Genomic DNA, 18,725 nt, shown 5'->3' on the forward strand with positions numbered 1-18,725 from the left:
AATAGAAATTTTGAGGAAATACAAATGTTTAATACAAATTATTTTGATAATCGAAATAAATTCATATCAATCCAAATTAATATTTGAACTATGAAAATTGTATGGTATGTAAACAGAAATATATTTTATAATTATAATGATTATTTATTCCATGCAGTGTCGGTTAGAGAAGCTGTGCAAACTAGAATAAATTCTAATAAAGAATAAGAATAAACTTTGAAGGGAAGAAAAGAGCTTTCTTCGAAGCTCAATTCTACAAGGTATTCAATCAGATAGCTATCTATCTCCGTCTTTCCTGTATGAAATTTTGGTATGTCGAAATATTGGATAAATCCAGCAAAGCTAAATAAAGTATTTACCTAAAAATATGTTTATGCTTAAAGTCACGTGTTTATGTTATTCGAAAATATTAACCAATTTTTCAATCGAAGATTAAAACAACATTAATACTGAGAATGAATATTTATTTATAAAATACACATATATGTTTTGACCACAAATTTTGCACGATAATTAAAATTAATATTCATTAATATTCATTTAAATAAATATTAATTAATCTTCTTCTATAACTCATAGTCAACTGTTGATCCTTCTGTTGCTGGTGCATTTGACTCATCGCTGTCAAATTTGTCCTCAGGAACAACAGTTTTCTTTTTGCTGGTTCTGATTGTTTACTTGTACTTGCTTCAGATATATTTAGGGGTGATGTGGCAATACACACTTGCCTTGCCTTTGTGTTCCTGTGCTGGAGCTACTTGGATAGCTTTGTCATTACTACACCTATTTTCAAGTGGCTGGACATCTGGAAATATGAAATAATGTTAGCAATTTCTAGGTACCCAACAAACTTATAGTTTGTAAATATATAGGATTATATGTGTACTGTAGTAGTAGTCGTAGTAGTAGTAGTAGTAGTAGTAGTATGTAACTTCCTAGTCATCATCATCAGCCCATATAATATATCCCCTTGCTGGACACTGGCCTCCACTACCATTGAGAGGGTTTTTAGGCCTTAGTCCACCACGCTGGCCTAGTGCTGGTTGGTGGATTACACACCTAAGAAAATCCTAATAACATTTAGGTGTGCAGGTTTCATCACAATGTTTTCCTTCACTGTTAAAGTAAGTAAGTGATATTACACTGTGATAATTTTTCATTATCACAAACTTCCTAGTACCTTATGTAATAGGAACTGAGGTCCACTTGCCCATTTTGGCTACTTCCACTAACTAACTAACTATTCTCCTTTTTTCTGATATTGTTATTTGATTATGAGATCTGTGAGTGTTACTAATTATTGACAGTTACACCTACCTTGACTACAAGATGGCAAAGGTATAATAATATAACACATCTCATTTTTAGTCGTCTCTTCAATCTCCTTGACAATAGTGAGTCTTTGCCGTTTCACAAATGCAGCTCGAGGTTCACTTTGAGTGAATTTTCGTTTTCTATCTGCCCGACAATCGAATTTGGATGGTAAACAGTTTGGTTTCATTCGAATTCATTTGATGGAGCCCATTATCTTGTATTGCATATAATTCTCAATGTCGTTTTCCAACTAAGACATGAAATAATTTTCCAACACTTTCAATACATAACCTATAAAAAAAATATTAAAATGTTATTTTACTAATGTTAAGAATATAATTTCGACTGTGTAAAAAAGTTATTATAATGTATACCTACATTATCTCTTGAAAGATAAATAATGAACATATTATTGACTTATTTGTTTATATTACCTATGTGAACTCCCTATCTTTTTTATACCTTCATAACGATAGGTAGGAGGATGGAAAAATGTATTTGGTCTAACTTTACGCCAATGTACATTATTTCATATATTTATTTTTAATTTTTTTTAATTAAACTGTATACCAATCAATTGCTCCTTCAGGATTTATATTTGTTTTTTTTTTCTCTCGATTAAAACCGCGTAGACGGTACAAAGTTTAGGCATTATAGTTGACGCATGCGCAGTACCCATATTTTGCATACATTTAATCAACTAATACAAATAGTAAATTAAACAAAAAACGAGTAATTTCGAAAGAGAACAAACGTGTTTTATATAAGAACAATCGAAAATGAATATTTACGAGTCATTAAGGACGAAAAAATATTAAAAATTGCAATCGAGGGGCTAACTTGTACATATATTTTTAATAATTTTTTTAAAATAAATAAATGCAGAACAAACAATTATTAACAGTGAACAATCAAGAACAAATGATGAACAAACGAATTAATAGAAAATAAGTAGAAAATAGGAAAGAAAAATTTTTTTGAGGGGCTAACTTCATTCACCTCATAGACATTACACATAATGTTTAAAGTCATAGAGGAAATAAACCAACTTAAAGGAAAAAAAATGATGATTTTATGGCCTGGTAACGAGACCTTTAAGCCATTTTCTTCTTACATTTTGATAAAATAATATGAAAAAATAAAGGGAGCAAGATGAGATGAAGTTCATTATTTTTAGAGTTCAACCAATTAGGATGAAATTAAATGAAATGAAATAATAAGGGATGAACCTCGACTGTGAATCCAGTTGTATGTATATTTTGTGTAGATATAATTAGAATAATAATAAAATATGCCATTTCAAACAAAAAAGCCCCCTTTGTCGCATCGCCACTCTTCGGAAACACTCACCTTTGTGCCAAGCCGAACATGGGCATTCTGGGCGTAGACATTTCGAGTGTTGTCCAGTTTGGCGGTCATTTGGAGAGCACGGCTAAAATGGCCTCCAAAAAACTCGGAGTACTCAACAGGGCCAAACAGTACTTCAAGCCGGCTCACCGCCTTAAGCTGTATAAGGCGCAGGTGAGGCCTCACATGGAGTATTGTTGCCACCTTTGGGCCGGTGCTCCGGGTTATCAGCTATCTCCATTTGACCGAATCCAACGTAGGGCATCTCGGATTGTCGACGATCCTGAACTTGCCGATCGGCTAGATCCTTTGGCACTGCGTAGGGATCTATCTTCCCTATGCATACTTTACAGAATCTACAATGGGGAGTGTTCCGAGGAGTTGTTCAATTTAATAGAAGCCGCTGATTTTCGCAACCGATCGTCTCGCCGGAACTATCATCCACACCATCTGGATGGTTGGCGTTCCACTACAATGCGTTTTAAAAACAGTTTTCTGCCACGCACAGTAAATCTCTGGAATTCGTTGCCATCAGCGGTCTTCCCCAACAACTGCGACATTGGGTTATTTAAGAAAAGAGCATATTCTTATCTGAAGGGTAGGCAACGCACTGGCGCAAACGCTGGTGACCGTGGGCGGCGGTGAATCACTTACCATCAGGTGACCCGTCTTGCTCGTTTGCCTCTCAGTTGATATAAAAAAAAAAAAAAAAAAAAAAATTATAATAATATTTTTAGAATGGTAAAAAGAAATACCGGTAAAATGGGGCGATTAGGGACAAATTCCAACTTTATGACCAATTTTAAGGTAGTTGTTGATGTATATAATGCTATATCAGGATCAAAATGATTGAGTCTTGGGGGCATCTTTGTTGTCCAATTTAAAACTATGCAACTAGCATTCCAGTTTAAGCAAAAAAAGCAAAAATAGGTGTAATCCCTATTTACCCGGAAATTGCGGTTAATTGGGACGAAATGAGAAATTTGCTAGGGTGGGCACTACTTGGTTTTAATTTATTTATTTATTTATTTAGTTGCACCAACAAAGTGATCATCAATAAAAAACATTGAAAAACTAACACTCTGAACAACTATTAAATATTTTATTATGTATTACTTAGACATTAGTCCACCTTGAGATTTCATTGTTCTTATTACATGTCTGTGCAAAATTGACTTACTTATATTAAATTGCTTAGCTATTTCAACTAAAGACTTATTCCCAATTAAGCAATTCCCCAATTGCTGTTTTTAATATTAAGGGATAATATCTCTTAGAAGGCTTTGCACTCTTTGATACGTACACGCGAGGCATATCTAAAAATAGAAAACAATACGTAACTGATAATATAAATATTTACCAAACAATAAAATAACACATTGATAATTTTGAATAAAGTTCTAGACAAAAACATCATGAATAAACCAGATTTTTACCAACAAATTTCAAAAATATTGTTATAACTACATAGACAACCCTAGAAACCTGTACCTATTTATACTTAGGCCGTTTCCATTACACGTATTCTCATCCCAATTGACCCCTTTTTCGTTGTTATTTGTACCTAAGACGTCCCCAATGTCCCCAAAAACAACAGATTTTTACATGTATTTTTATTTTATCAAATACATTATAACCAATAACAACTGAGACTTACCTTTAATATACATGATGGTTCAAACACTAAATAACGTTTATAAATCACAGTCGTCTTCTATTATTATCAAATAAATAAAAGAGAGCAAAGTTTCTAGCACTAAAATAATTACCACCACAGAAAGTTAATTTGAAACGCGATTTTTTATAAGTTAGCAGCTACTATCATGCATATTCAGAGTTGTTTTGTAAACTTTCAACATTCTACTATTAAACTACAAAAAATGGAAGATTTTGCAACGAATTTATAACTAATATTGAGTGTCGAAAGATTTTCCCGGTTTTTTCCCGATTCGCCTCTCAATCCCTAATCGCCCCATTTTACGGTATGTATTTTTTTCACGAAAAAAACTTTTTATTTTCAATGTCGTATAAATTAACTTTAACAAAAAAGTCTTATTACAAATATGGTTATATATTGATAATTTTTAAATTGACTTTTTGGAAGATCCCGAGAAGATACTTCAGTGCAATGGCTTTGTTTCATTTTACCACATTTGTGCACTTTCACAGACGCTAAACAGTTAATAAACCATCTTTATTATACAATTAAACCTGAAGAAACACTAAATTATCAAAAGAAAACAATTCATAATATGACTTCGCTCCTCGTATGCCAGACAAAAATTACTACGGAAACAGTAATTAATTAAACTTTGATCTATGGTAATTTGTGTTTTATCAGATTTGTTTGAAATCACCATTGAGCAGGCAAAAAGAACATCGACGCTTGAAAGGCAAACGTGACTTAGCGACAATAACTGCTTTGTACTTATATGATAGGCAATAACAATATTCGACGCGAAAAAAAAAAAATATTTCTAGGTCTATTAAAATCATTTCAATCCTACAGCTAGATTCGTTAAAATAGAATTTTTTTCAGGTATTTCTCAGATATATTTTAAATTATTTTCAATTTTAATAAAAAAAAAAATAAAAAAAAAACATATATGGGACTGAGAAAAAGATAAACTTAATGAATCACTCCGAACTTCCTTGATGCACTTTTGAATTTTCTTACTAGCGAGTGTTTTACGATCGATCAACAATATTTCGTTTTTTGCACTGGCATGGCACCGTGTTTTATTTTTTACGTTGTTTCTTTTGCACACGCGTATGTAGTTTTATCTTCGAGCGTCAACAGATGGCGCGGATAACGGATTGAGTAAGGAATAAGGTAAAGGAAGTCCGAACAATATAGCCTATGCAGCGTATTATTCATCACAAAAGCCAAAGTGGTTCCTGTTGTTTGAAATGTGAACTTCATATAAGAATAAAATAAGTTGAGATAAAATAAAACGTAGACGTTGAGTGAGCTGAGTGAAATAACCTTAACCCACAGACACAGCCCACTGAGTTTCTCGCCGGATCTTCTCGGTGGGTCGCGTTTCCGATCCGGTGGTAGATTCTGCGAAGCAATGCTCTTGCTAGGGTCAGTGTTAGCAACTCTCCGGTTTGAGCCCCGTGAGCTCACCTACACACGCTAGGGTAAGCTGAAATAGCCTCTCAAGGCTATCAGCTTATGTAGTAAAAAAAAAGTGAAATAAGGTCACATTATCATGGCACGTTCAGTATTGCCTGCGTCTCCCTCTATGATTGAATGTAGGTAGGTAGGTAGGTAGGTAGGTAGGTAGGTAGGTAGTTGACAATACGATTTCTAAAAAAGTCTCGATCATAAACTAGATGGTGTTACATGTTATTATTGTTAGTCCGTTCTATGTTTTAGTACCGCTATTTGCTACGAGTTGGCTCACTTCGTCACTCGATGTTATCAAGATGACCTAGGTACTGAACTCTAAGAAACAAGCCTCCTCAAAATATTTACTCCTACTGTTTTGTTGAGTACAAATTCAAGGCTACGCACTTTCTTCATTTTTGGCTATAGCACCGACATCATCATTTTATCATATTGATAGATTATTGTCTTTGCCCTGCGGTGATATAATTTCGTAATCACTTAGCAGACGTAAGAAAAAACGTTTAAAAAAAATTTAGTACGTTTAAGCTTATAAATTTCTTATGTACATTTTTATTTTGTTTGTCATGAGAATTAGGCTCATGACGGAAAAAAATACACCTAAACACTTATGTGTATCATATAAAATACGACGTACAGAGAATACGGGCTACATAAAAATTGAATAATTGCTGAAACGCAAACGCCTTGTCGAATTAGGCGCGCAGTAAGAGGCAGAATACAAAATAGTTGCTGTTAAGGTTTTGTCAGGCGATTTTTTTCAAACGTCGACACATTTGCTCAATTTTTTACATTCGTCGAGCAGATTCGCTGTGTTGTTTCAGATATTACAGTGGTTTTGGATTATAGTATTTTGGATAGTAAAACGTTTTGAAGAAAACCAAGATGTGTTTTAAGTTGAAGGGGTGAAGTTAAGGTTTTGTTAACCTTGTTATATTATGTAGGTACATAGGAAACGCGAGTAATTTGTTTTGGAATTTTGATATTATTTACATTCTAATTGTTATGAATAATAAAACTGGATCGTGGTATGTGGCATGTCTCGTGATATTTAAAATGTGGTTATCAATTACTATATATAGTGTCCTAGTTGTGGCGGTGGGCATGATAATACACAAGATAATTGACAGATGCTTGAATCTCATTTCTAACTCGCTAACGAATTTTTCAAGATAAGGTTACTTATATATTATTATGTACAAATTCCGAATGCTCACATCTGGACTGTCGGTCTACCGAGCAATTTGACGTGCTCGGTGGAAGATCTTCCCTATATGTCGTTAACCTACAAATAGTTAATGTTTAAATAGTGTTTTAGTTTGTAAATCATATCACACCTTAAAACTGTCAAAGTTCTTCATCATTCATTCAGAAGTAGATGTGCAAAGCTACATAGAGCTTCTGTTAAGGGTCCCTTATTATTCATTCGTGTTATAATCACATACAACCACATACCCTGCGTGCCCCCTAGGCGCGGACCCCTGGCTAGAGGTTCGGCCCCCTGCCTGAAAAAAAGAAAACTTTGACCCAATTGTCGATAATCCCGGTCTCACGGATCGTTTGGAACCTCTGGGTCTGCGGAGGGACTTCGGTTCCCTCTGTATTTTGTACCGTATGTTCCATGGGGAGTGCTCTGAGGAATTGTTCGAGATGATACCGGCATCTCGTTTTTACCATCGCACCGCCCGCCACCGGAGTAGAGTTCATCCATACTACCTGGAGCCACTGCGGTCATCCACAGTGCGTTTCCAGAGGTCTTTTTTGCCACGTACCATCCGGCTATGGAATGAGCTCCCCTCCACGGTGTTTCCCGAGCGCTATGACATGTCCTTCTTCAAACGAGGCTTGTGGAGAGTATTAAGCGGTAGGCAGCGGCTTGGCTCTGCCCCTGGCATTGCTGAAGTCCATGGGCGACGGTAACCACTCACCATCAGGTGGGCCGTATGTTCGTCTGCCTACAAGGGCAATAAAAAAAAAAAAAAAAAAAAAAAAAAAAAAAGACGGGAGACGACAAGTTGGGACCTCACGCTGGAGCTAACAGTTCACTTGGTGTTAATTGTTTACTGAAGTTTTTAAACATAGACAACCTGGTGACGCAGGTGAGCGTCACCTTAAACGTGAGCTGATGAGCTGAAAGGGAGCAAATGAACTCTGCGGAGAATGAGCGGACACGAAAGGGTAGGTAGGAAAACGGGACTTACTTGGAGGCTGATGCTGGCACTATCACGGTCGTAGTGGTGTTTCTCTGCGATGGGTGGCACATACACCTTTTCACCGGTTCACACTATACCTTTTACTTAGTATCGAAAGGCGCGCGCGCACAATTTACTCAATATCGAACGAGCGTATCTCCGCGTGCCGTCATGTACCGCACTGTTCTGAGAGGTGCGGGGTGCGTACGGGCGACGGCACCCGAGTTGAGCCGAACATTTACAAACGTCGCGCTGTCGCGCGAACATCCTGGGGCGGCCGGGGCTGAACTTCTTCATGTGCTGAATCCAGCGGCAACCTGGCTAACTTGAACACAGGTCTCCGCAGACTTCCATGCTTCGTGTCCAAATCCACGACTCTGATCACTCCATCCTTGCCGGGTAACGTGCGGATAATCCTTCCAAGTTTCCATTGCAGCGGGGGCTGATTGTCCTCTTTGATGAGGACGAGCTCTCCAACTCGAGGAGGTGAGGATGTGGAAAGCCATTTGGAGCGGGTTTGGAGGGTATGGAGATAGGATTTGGTCCACAGAGTCCAAAAACACTGAGAGAGAGCTTGGATGAGCTGAAAACGCTTAAGAGCTGATAATGGCCTATCATCAAAAGATGGCTCAGGAAGAGCGGTGAGTGGACGGCCAATAAGAAAGTGGCCAGCTGTTAGTGGCTCAAAATCGGAGGGATCTGACGAAAGTGGGCAGAGAGGTCTAGAATTAAGTACTGCCTCGACTCGAGTTAAAAGTGTGGAAAATTCTTCAAACGTGAGGTGCTGTTCACCTATAACATGATAAAGTAACTTCTTAGTGCTCTTGACCGCAATTTCGTGAAGGCCCCCGAACCAGGGTCCCGTGGGCGGTTGGAGCAGCCAAGTTATGTGCTGATTAGCGAGCCTATGCGTGATTGTGTCATTATTTTGCGCGAGAAAATCTTGTACCTCAATGAGATGATTCTTAGCTCCTACATAATTTGTGCCACAGTCAGAACGGACAAGATTAGGAGTACCGCGACGCGATACAAACCGTTGCATTGCAGCAAGAAACGCTTCAGTGCTGAGTGACGAAACGAGTTCCAAGTGAACCGCCTTGGTAGATAAGCAAACAAAGACACAAAAGTATGCCTTCATGAGTTTGACGTTACGTAAAGTACTAGATTTAATGAGAAACGGGCCAGCAAAATCTGTAGAGACCTGACTAAATACTGGCTGAGGTGTGACCCTATCTGCGGGCAAATCAGCCATCATCGGAGCTCTGGCCTGAGCGCGATATCGGAAACATCTAATGCATTTGTACACGCGATGCCTGATGGCACGACGTGCTGAGAGTATCCAGAACTGCTGACGGAGGATAGCGTGTAATGTGTCAGCCCCAGGATGACAGTTTATTCTGTGATAGTGGTCTATGATGAGATCAACTAGTGGGCTAGAGCTGGGCAGAACGAGAGGATGCTGAGCATCGTATCTTATTGGCGCATGAGTTAGGCGACCACCAACTCTCAAGAGATCATCTTTCATCAAGGGTGAAAGACGCTGAAGTCGAACGGTACAAATCTTGCCTGCCTGAAGACGGTAAATATCTTCCGCAAACTCATTGTGTTGAACAGAGCGAACCCAGAATAACAGAGCATCTCTACGTTCTCCAACTGTCAAGGAACCAGAGCGCCTATCAGTTGAGTTGTGTCTACAATTGAAAATAAAGCGTTTTATGCAAGCTGTCACTCCAACGAGCTTGTCGAGAGAACTGAATCGAGTAAGCAAGTCAAGGTCGAGGTCAGGAACTGCTATATGAGCTGGTACTTTCTTGGGCTTCAGACCTGGTAATGCATGGTGGCCTAGAGCAGGAGGCATTTTGGGCCAGGTGTCAGGAGGCTCCTTCAGCCAGCTAGGAGACCACCAAAGATCATGAGCCGATAGTGACTGGGCAGACATTCCCCTGCTCGCACAGTCTGCAGGGTTCAGGTTTGTAGGAACATGTTTCCATGTGGAGGTGATTGGATTGGATGTTATCTTGGCAACCCTGTTAGCTTCAAAGACCTGAAGTCTATGAGGAGGTGTGTTTAGCCATGCTAGGACAATGGTACTGTCTGACCAGCATATGTGTTGCTTTATGGTAATATGGGACAACAATTGAGTCGAGACACGTATCATAAGCTGTGTTAAGAGACTTGCAGCAGATAACTCCATCTTGGGGATGGTAAGACGATTTTTAACGAGTGCGACTCGTGATTTAGCAATTAGGAGGTATACGTTGACACATCTGTGCTCATCGAGTTCATGGAGATAAATAACGGCAGCAAAACCTGCCTCTGAGGCGTCTGCGAACCCGTGAAGCGTGTAAGTAGACTTAAGTTTGTTTGTACAAATAAGGCGAGGCAAACGAAGGGTTGACAATTGGGGCAGATCCTGTGATATGCGGTTCCATTCTGTCTGCACTTCAACAGGGGTGTGTTCGTCCCATTCTAACTTTAGAAGTCACAGCTTCTGTAGGAGAAGCTTTGCGCGGAAGATAACAGGAGTAACCCAACCGTTAGGGTCATAAAGAGAGGCGACTGTGCTGAGGATTGAGCGTTTGGTAATTTGTTTTATTGAGGGGAGAGAAATACGATAAGTTAACTCATCCGATTGAGGAATCCACTGTATACCTAATACTTTTATGGAGTTGGAGTCTGGGCTAATGTCAAAGTCCTTGGGCATGTCACACTGATCATCGGGAAATCTTTCAAGAAGCTGAGGGCAGTTTGAGGTCCATTTACTGAGCTGAAAACCACCTAAGGCTAGTAAGTTAATCAAGTCGTTTTGGAGAGCTTGAGCCTTTACTACAGAATCGTGACCAGTGAGAATATCATCGACGAATATGGACTTGCGCAGCACTTGAGCAGCTGCAGGATAGCGATGACCTTCATCATCCGCTAATTGGATTAAAGTGCGTATAGCATGATATGGGCTTGATCTTAACCCGTATGTAACAGTGTTTAAGGCATATGTAAGCAGGGGCTGATCTGGCGAAGAGCGCCAGAGAATGAGCTGGTAACGCCTCTGATCGGGATGTATGAGTATGTTTCTGAACATCATACAAATGTCAGTGCTGAAAACTACGGGATGAGTTCTAAACGACAAGATAATATCGACAATGTCCTGTTGAAGAGCTGGACCAGTGTGTAAACAATCATTTAGGCTGACACCATTTGAGCTTTTACAGCTACCATCAAAAACAGTGCGTAGCTTGTCTGATCCCGACTTGAAGATGCCATGATGAGGGATATAGAAGTGAGGTTTATGAGCAAAAGTACTCGAGTGGCATGGGGACATGTGACCCAGCTTCTGATAATCTGCCATGAAATCAATGTATTTCACACGGAGATATGGGTCAGCTTGTAACTTCTTTTCAAGATTAAGAAACCTGCGCAATGCTATGGCACGGGTACTTCCTAGCTCGGGCATATTATGTAAAAAGGGTAAAGTTACCGTATATTGACCTGAGGGTTTACGAGTAGTGGTAGTGCGGAATATTTCTTCACACTGATCTTGCAAAGGGGTAGTTTCAACATGAAGTTGGGGCTCTTCAGATTCCCAAAACTTCTCAAGGCTCTTACGAATGTCATGTGTAGATACCTCGAGTTCTGGTTGTGCGCTGACAATGTGAGCCGATTCAGTTTTGCTTACAGGAGCAGTATACAAATCGTGTATGGGTCCTAACAATGCAAAATCAAATATCGTGCCGAAGGCTATTGGCCTGCCGGGCCCCAATGAGACTTTAGTCCCATCTCAAACCTGTCCGAGGATATCCGAGCCTAACAACAGATCAATTGGAGCTGGTGTATGGTATCCTTGATCAGCTAAGGGGATCGTTGACTGGTCTACCATATGTGATATATCCTGTACCTTCCCTAGAGGCAGATAACCGGTAACATGGTTTAAAATATGAGCTGTAGCCGTTATCGTAGGTGTTTCGCTATGAGTGGGTCGACATACAATTTTGATTGATGCCTTGGAGTACTGTGTGTGCTGATTTCCCACTCCCGAAATTTGTAATGAAGTATTCTTTAGTGGTAGTTGTAAAGTTCGAGCCATGCGCTGAGTAATTAATGTTACCATACTGCCACAATCCAATAGGGCTCGTGCTCTTTGAAATTGACCATGAACATCTGCTATTTCTAAGGTGACAGTAGGCAATAATATGGGTGTATTAGGGTTGTGGTTTTCATGTTGTGCTGAAGTTATGGTTTGTGTTGATACCGTGGGACGAGTGTGTGTTGTATGGGTGTGCATGAGCTGAGCGTATTTCTCTTCCTGGTCGTGTTCTGTGATGGTAGATAGTCATTGGTTCCGGCGTGGTGATCGCGATTGATGTAGCGAAGAACCATGAGTTTGATACTCTTGGGGTGAGACTGGCCTATCTGCCTCTTTATACAACCAGGGCAAATGTGGTGAAGCCACTTGTGGTGTGTGTGATGGGCTCGGCGTATGCGAGGTCGCATGTGACGAGCGTGCCCGAGGACAATGAGTAGGGCGCTGCCTAGGCTGCTCCCGTAAATTCAGGGGAAGGAGATGTGCAGATGACTGTGTTGGAGACGATGCGCCATGGCGGTGAAGTGAGGTGTGATGATTAGCACTTCCACATTCCTTACACACACCCGTGGTTTTGCACTCGTTTTCATAGTGCGGTCCTAGACAGCGTTGACAACGCTCGCGGGCTCTAATAAAGTCCCATCTACCCTGTATCGGCTGATCATTGTAGCGAGTACACGTAATTAGTTTGTGCCCTTTTGTATTGCAATATGGACAATATAAGTTATTATTTTGGGAGAGCTGAGTAGGATGAGCTGAGTTAATTTGCCATGGTGGGGCAGTAGTTCGGGGTAGATACTCTGGGCGGGAATTATTTGGGGTAAAGGGCCGACGCTGTTGATATTGTGTTTGTCGTGAAACTTGAAGGGGCTAAGAGGTGGGAGACTGCCTACGAGAAAATCCAGACTTTTGAGAAGGTTGATTGTATTGGGAGTATGTTGTATTAGACCATTCGGTCTCATTACAGCGCGCGTGTTCTTCTAAAAAAGAGATTAAATTTTTTAAAGTGGGTAAAGACTGACGCGACCCATGTCTACGTTCGAAGAGAGTGCGGAGCTCACCTTTGAGTTTTCGCACCACTATCGAGACAAAGATATAATCGCAGTCTTTCATGGGCAGATCTAGATTACTAAGGGCTGATTGCGCGGAAATCAAAGGTGTCAAAAAGAGTGTGCGGATATTAGAGCGTGAATGTATATTTGGGAGGCTCATTATGATGTCCACAAACCTATCAATCAGCACGCGGCGATTCTCGTAGCGCCTGGTTAAAATGTCCAAGGCAACGGAGAAATTCTCATTAGTAATTTTGAGATGAGACACCATCCCAAGCGCTTCGCCCGATAGGCATGAAAACAAATAATGGAGTTTGACAGAATCTGAGAGAGTGAGCATATCATCCGTGAGACTTTTAAAAATTGTGATAAATGAAGGCCAATCTTCGACCTTTGAGCTGAACTTGGGGAGGGCAATTTTAGGCAGAACAGTCGTCAGCGTACTAGAAGTTGAGGGTTGAGAGCTGGGTGAGGAAGCAGGCTTCGAGTTTATTTTTTCCCATGCTACTAAGATGTCATGGTAGTTAGCAATCGAGGTCTCATAATTTTTTGTGTACATTTTTTCCTGCTCCTCTGAGAGATCCTCGTCATCGAGGATCTCATAATATACATCTTCTAGTTTAGATTTATTGGTATCCAATCTAGGCAAGCGAGCAGACAAATCGGCCATGTCAAATTTTATTCTGTCCCCAGCCAGTATGGACAAGGCAATTTCCTTTAATAATGTTATGAATTTTGATGCTTCTCGAAAAATAGCTGCCTGAGATTTCGACGGCATTGATAACAATATATGGACTTAACTAAACAAAGATGAAGAGAAAAAAAAAGACGGAAAAAAAAAAAAAATGTGTGTTCTAAAAAAAAAAAGAAATTATAATAAAAAAGCAAAATGGGGCACCCTGTATACTGAACCTACCCTGTGTAATGATAATGTGAATGAAAACAATTTTTTTTTTTCAAAAACCTTTGACCTACTGTTCTACACCGAACTATGGCACAAATCAAAGTTACAGTTGATTTACTGTTGTAAACTGTACTGTGGCGCGCAAGCACCTAAATATTGTAGGAATTGTAAGTACCTACAAGTATGTAATTACGATAAAAGTTGAAGTATAATGAAATGACACAAATCACGATACGCTTTGACAACAAATGAAAAAAATCATCAATGTTCCACACTTTTAAAATCAAACTAATGTACTAATGAGGTCTAATGATTAGGAATATATTTAAATAGGTATAACATTCATTCGATGAGCCGAGACGATAAGTTCCTACTTTTGCCGTGTCAGCAACTATTATAAACAACGAAATGAAGATATTATTATAGTAAATAAGTTTTAGAGTTAAATAATGGGCTGATTATAACCGATTGAAACCTACAAAAGGGCCAATTTTTTTTTTTTTTTGAGCCGTTTGTATATCAAAATTTGGGTGGGTCTATGGAGGGCAATGGATTGTATCCAAAGGATTTAGGGTTCAAAGCTCGAAGGACCATAAAATGGTGACGCAGGTGAGCGTCACCTTAAACGTGAGCTGATGAGCTGAAAGGGAGCAAATGAACTCTGCGGAGAATGAGCGGACACGAAAGGGTAGGTAGGAAAACGGGACTTACTTGGAGGCTGATGCTGGCACTATCACGGTCGTAGTGGTGTTTCTCTGCGATGGGTGGCACATACACCTTTTCACCGGTTCACACTATACCTTTTACTTAGTATCGAAAGGCGCGCGCGCACAATTTACTCAATATCGAACGAGCGTATCTCCGCGTGCCGTCATGTACCGCACTGTTCTGAGAGGTGCGGGGTGCGTACGGGCGACGGCACCCGAGTTGAGCCGAACATTTACAAACGTCGCGCTGTCGCGCGAACATCCTGGGGCGGCCGGGGCTGAACTTCTTCATGTGCTGAATCCAGCGGCAACCTGGCTAACTTGAACACAGGTCTCCGCAGACTTCCATGCTTCGTGTCCAAATCCACGACTCTGATCACTCCATCCTTGCCGGGTAACGTGCGGATAATCCTTCCAAGTTTCCATTGCAGCGGGGGCTGATTGTCCTCTTTGATGAGGACGAGCTCTCCAACTCGAGGAGGTGAGGATGTGGAAAGCCATTTGGAGCGGGTTTGGAGGGTATGGAGATAGGATTTGGTCCACAGAGTCCAAAAACACTGAGAGAGAGCTTGGATGAGCTGAAAACGCTTAAGAGCTGATAATGGCCTATCATCAAAAGATGGCTCAGGAAGAGCGGTGAGTGGACGGCCAATAAGAAAGTGGCCAGCTGTTAGTGGCTCAAAATCGGAGGGATCTGACGAAAGTGGGCAGAGAGGTCTAGAATTAAGTACTGCCTCGACTCGAGTTAAAAGTGTGGAAAATTCTTCAAACGTGAGGTGCTGTTCACCTATAACATGATAAAGTAACTTCTTAGTGCTCTTGACCGCAATTTCGTGAAGGCCCCCGAACCAGGGTCCCGTGGGCGGTTGGAGCAGCCAAGTTATGTGCTGATTAGCGAGCCTATGCGTGATTGTGTCATTATTTTGCGCGAGAAAATCTTGTACCTCAATGAGATGATTCTTAGCTCCTACATAATTTGTGCCACAGTCAGAACGGACAAGATTAGGAGTACCGCGACGCGATACAAACCGTTGCATTGCAGCAAGAAACGCTTCAGTGCTGAGTGACGAAACGAGTTCCAAGTGAACCGCCTTGGTAGATAAGCAAACAAAGACACAAAAGTATGCCTTCATGAGTTTGACGTTACGTAAAGTACTAGATTTAATGAGAAACGGGCCAGCAAAATCTGTAGAGACCTGACTAAATACTGGCTGAGGTGTGACCCTATCTGCGGGCAAATCAGCCATCATCGGAGCTCTGGCCTGAGCGCGATATCGGAAACATCTAATGCATTTGTACACGCGATGCCTGATGGCACGACGTGCTGAGAGTATCCAGAACTGCTGACGGAGGATAGCGTGTAATGTGTCAGCCCCAGGATGACAGTTTATTCTGTGATAGTGGTCTATGATGAGATCAACTAGTGGGCTAGAGCTGGGCAGAACGAGAGGATGCTGAGCATCGTATCTTATTGGCGCATGAGTTAGGCGACCACCAACTCTCAAGAGATCATCTTTCATCAAGGGTGAAAGACGCTGAAGTCGAACGGTACAAATCTTGCCTGCCTGAAGACGGTAAATATCTTCCGCAAACTCATTGTGTTGAACAGAGCGAACCCAGAATAACAGAGCATCTCTACGTTCTCCAACTGTCAAGGAACCAGAGCGCCTATCAGTTGAGTTGTGTCTACAATTGAAAATAAAGCGTTTTATGCAAGCTGTCACTCCAACGAGCTTGTCGAGAGAACTGAATCGAGTAAGCAAGTCAAGGTCGAGGTCAGGAACTGCTATATGAGCTGGTACTTTCTTGGGCTTCAGACCTGGTAATGCATGGTGGCCTAGAGCAGGAGGCATTTTGGGCCAGGTGTCAGGAGGCTCCTTCAGCCAGCTAGGAGACCACCAAAGATCATGAGCCGATAGTGACTGGGCAGACATTCCCCTGCTCGCACAGTCTGCAGGGTTCAGGTTTGTAGGAACATGTTTCCATGTGGAGGTGATTGGATTGGATGTTATCTTGGCAACCCTGTTAGCTTCAAAGACCTGAAGTCTATGAGGAGGTGTGTTTAGCCATGCTAGGACAATGGTACTGTCTGACCAGCATATGTGTTGCTTTATGGTAATATGGGACAACAATTGAGTCGAGACACGTATCATAAGCTGTGTTAAGAGACTTGCAGCAGATAACTCCATCTTGGGGATGGTAAGACGATTTTTAACGAGTGCGACTCGTGATTTAGCAATTACGAGGTATACGTTGACACATCTGTGCTCATCGAGTTCATGGAGATAAATAACGGCAGCAAAACCTGCCTCTGAGGCGTCTGCGAACCCGTGAAGCGTGTAAGTAGACTTAAGTTTGTTTGTACAAATAAGGCGAGGCAAACGAAGGGTTGACAATTGGGGCAGATCCTGTGATATGCGGTTCCATTCTGTCTGCACTTCAACAGGGGTGTGTTCGTCCCATTCTAACTTTAGAAGTCACAGCTTCTGTAGGAGAAGCTTTGCGCGGAAGATAACAGGAGTAACCCAACCGTTAGGGTCATAAAGAGAGGCGACTGTGCTGAGGATTGAGCGTTTGGTAATTTGTTTTATTGAGGGGAGAGAAATACGATAAGTTAACTCATCCGATTGAGGAATCCACTGTATACCTAATACTTTTATGGAGTTGGAGTCTGGGCTAATGTCAAAGTCCTTGGGCATGTCACACTGATCATCGGGAAATCTTTCAAGAAGCTGAGGGCAGTTTGAGGTCCATTTACTGAGCTGAAAACCACCTAAGGCTAGTAAGTTAATCAAGTCGTTTTGGAGAGCTTGAGCCTTTACTACAGAATCGTGACCAGTGAGAATATCATCGACGAATATGGACTTGCGCAGCACTTGAGCAGCTGCAGGATAGCGATGACCTTCATCATCCGCTAATTGGATTAAAGTGCGTATAGCATGATATGGGCTTGATCTTAACCCGTATGTAACAGTGTTTAAGGCATATGTAAGCAGGGGCTGATCTGGCGAAGAGCGCCAGAGAATGAGCTGGTAACGCCTCTGATCGGGATGTATGAGTATGTTTCTGAACATCATACAAATGTCAGTGCTGAAAACTACGGGATGAGTTCTAAACGACAAGATAATATCGACAATGTCCTGTTGAAGAGCTGGACCAGTGTGTAAACAATCATTTAGGCTGACACCATTTGAGCTTTTACAGCTACCATCAAAAACAGTGCGTAGCTTGTCTGATCCCGACTTGAAGATGCCATGATGAGGGATATAGAAGTGAGGTTTATGAGCAAAAGTACTCGAGTGGCATGGGGACATGTGACCCAGCTTCTGATAATCTGCCATGAAATCAATGTATTTCACACGGAGATATGGGTCAGCTTGTAACTTCTTTTCAAGATTAAGAAACCTGCGCAATGCTATGGCACGGGTACTTCCTAGCTCGGGCATATTATGTAAAAAGGGTAAAGTTACCGTATATTGACCTGAGGGTTTACGAGTAGTGGTAGTGCGGAATATTTCTTCACACTGATCTTGCAAAGGGGTAGTTTCAACATGAAGTTGGGGCTCTTCAGATTCCCAAAACTTCTCAAGGCTCTTACGAATGTCATGTGTAGATACCTCGAGTTCTGGTTGTGCGCTGACAATGTGAGCCGATTCAGTTTTGCTTACAGGAGCAGTATACAAATCGTGTATGGGTCCTAACAATGCAAAATCAAATATCGTGCCGAAGGCTATTGGCCTGCCGGGCCCCAATGAGACTTTAGTCCCATCTCAAACCTGTCCGAGGATATCCGAGCCTAACAACAGATCAATTGGAGCTGGTGTATGGTATCCTTGATCAGCTAAGGGGATCGTTGACTGGTCTACCATATGTGATATATCCTGTACCTTCCCTAGAGGCAGATAACCGGTAACATGGTTTAAAATATGAGCTGTAGCCGTTATCGTAGGTGTTTCGCTATGAGTGGGTCGACATACAATTTTGATTGATGCCTTGGA

The 18,725-nt window shown here is 41.1% G+C and overlaps 3 protein-coding genes and 1 long non-coding RNA gene across 4 annotated transcripts; all 4 read right to left on the reverse strand.

Annotated features, from left to right (window-relative positions):
- Positions 1-447: 447 nt before the first annotated feature.
- Positions 448-2,307, reverse strand: LOC134200066 (uncharacterized). Its single transcript, XR_009974806.1, has 2 exons — positions 1,318-2,307; positions 448-805 (listed from the first exon to the last, which is right to left on the reverse strand). It is a non-coding gene; the product is annotated as an uncharacterized LOC134200066 (long non-coding RNA).
- Positions 2,308-2,815: 508 nt separating this feature from the next.
- On the reverse strand, positions 2,816-11,437 carry LOC119629508 (uncharacterized). Its single transcript, XM_038015528.1, has 5 exons — positions 10,639-11,437; positions 8,252-10,080; positions 7,996-8,061; positions 7,250-7,299; positions 2,816-3,017 (listed from the first exon to the last, which is right to left on the reverse strand). The coding sequence occupies exons 1-5, from the start codon at positions 11,435-11,437 to the stop codon at positions 2,816-2,818; spliced, it is 2,946 nt and encodes a 981-aa protein (XP_037871456.1).
- Positions 11,438-14,960: 3,523 nt separating this feature from the next.
- Positions 14,961-16,916, reverse strand: LOC119629511 (uncharacterized). The gene has a single exon (XM_038015531.1). It carries the CDS (start codon positions 16,914-16,916, stop codon positions 14,961-14,963), a length of 1,956 nt encoding a protein of 651 aa, XP_037871459.1.
- A 288-nt stretch (positions 16,917-17,204) lies between these two features.
- Positions 17,205-18,173, reverse strand: LOC119629512 (uncharacterized). Its single transcript, XM_038015532.1, has one exon. The coding sequence runs from the start codon at positions 18,171-18,173 to the stop codon at positions 17,205-17,207; it is 969 nt and encodes a 322-aa protein (XP_037871460.1).
- Positions 18,174-18,725: the final 552 nt, after the last annotated feature.

Source organism: Bombyx mori, chromosome 14 (assembly GCF_030269925.1).
Source record: "Bombyx mori chromosome 14, ASM3026992v2".
Lineage (NCBI taxonomy): Eukaryota > Metazoa > Arthropoda > Insecta > Lepidoptera > Bombycidae > Bombyx > Bombyx mori.

Bases quoted from the DNA above. Each gene is read 5' to 3' on its own strand.
- LOC119629508 (XM_038015528.1), bottom strand. From the start codon at position 11,437: ATGCCCGAGCTAGGAAGTACCCGTGCCATAGCATTGCGCAGGTTTCTT. The intron at 10,081-10,638 runs GTATACAGTGGA...TATGCTGGTCAG, and splicing joins CAACTCCATAAAAGTATTAG to ACAGTACCATTGTCCTAGCA. The intron at 7,300-7,995 runs GTAAGTCCCGTT...TCTTTTTTTCAG, and splicing joins GTGCCAGCATCAGCCTCCAA to GCAGGGGGCCGAACCTCTAG.
- LOC119629511 (XM_038015531.1), bottom strand. From the start codon at position 16,916: ATGGAGTTATCTGCTGCAAGTCTCTTAACACAGCTTATGATACGTGTC.
- LOC119629512 (XM_038015532.1), bottom strand. From the start codon at position 18,173: ATGCCCGAGCTAGGAAGTACCCGTGCCATAGCATTGCGCAGGTTTCTT.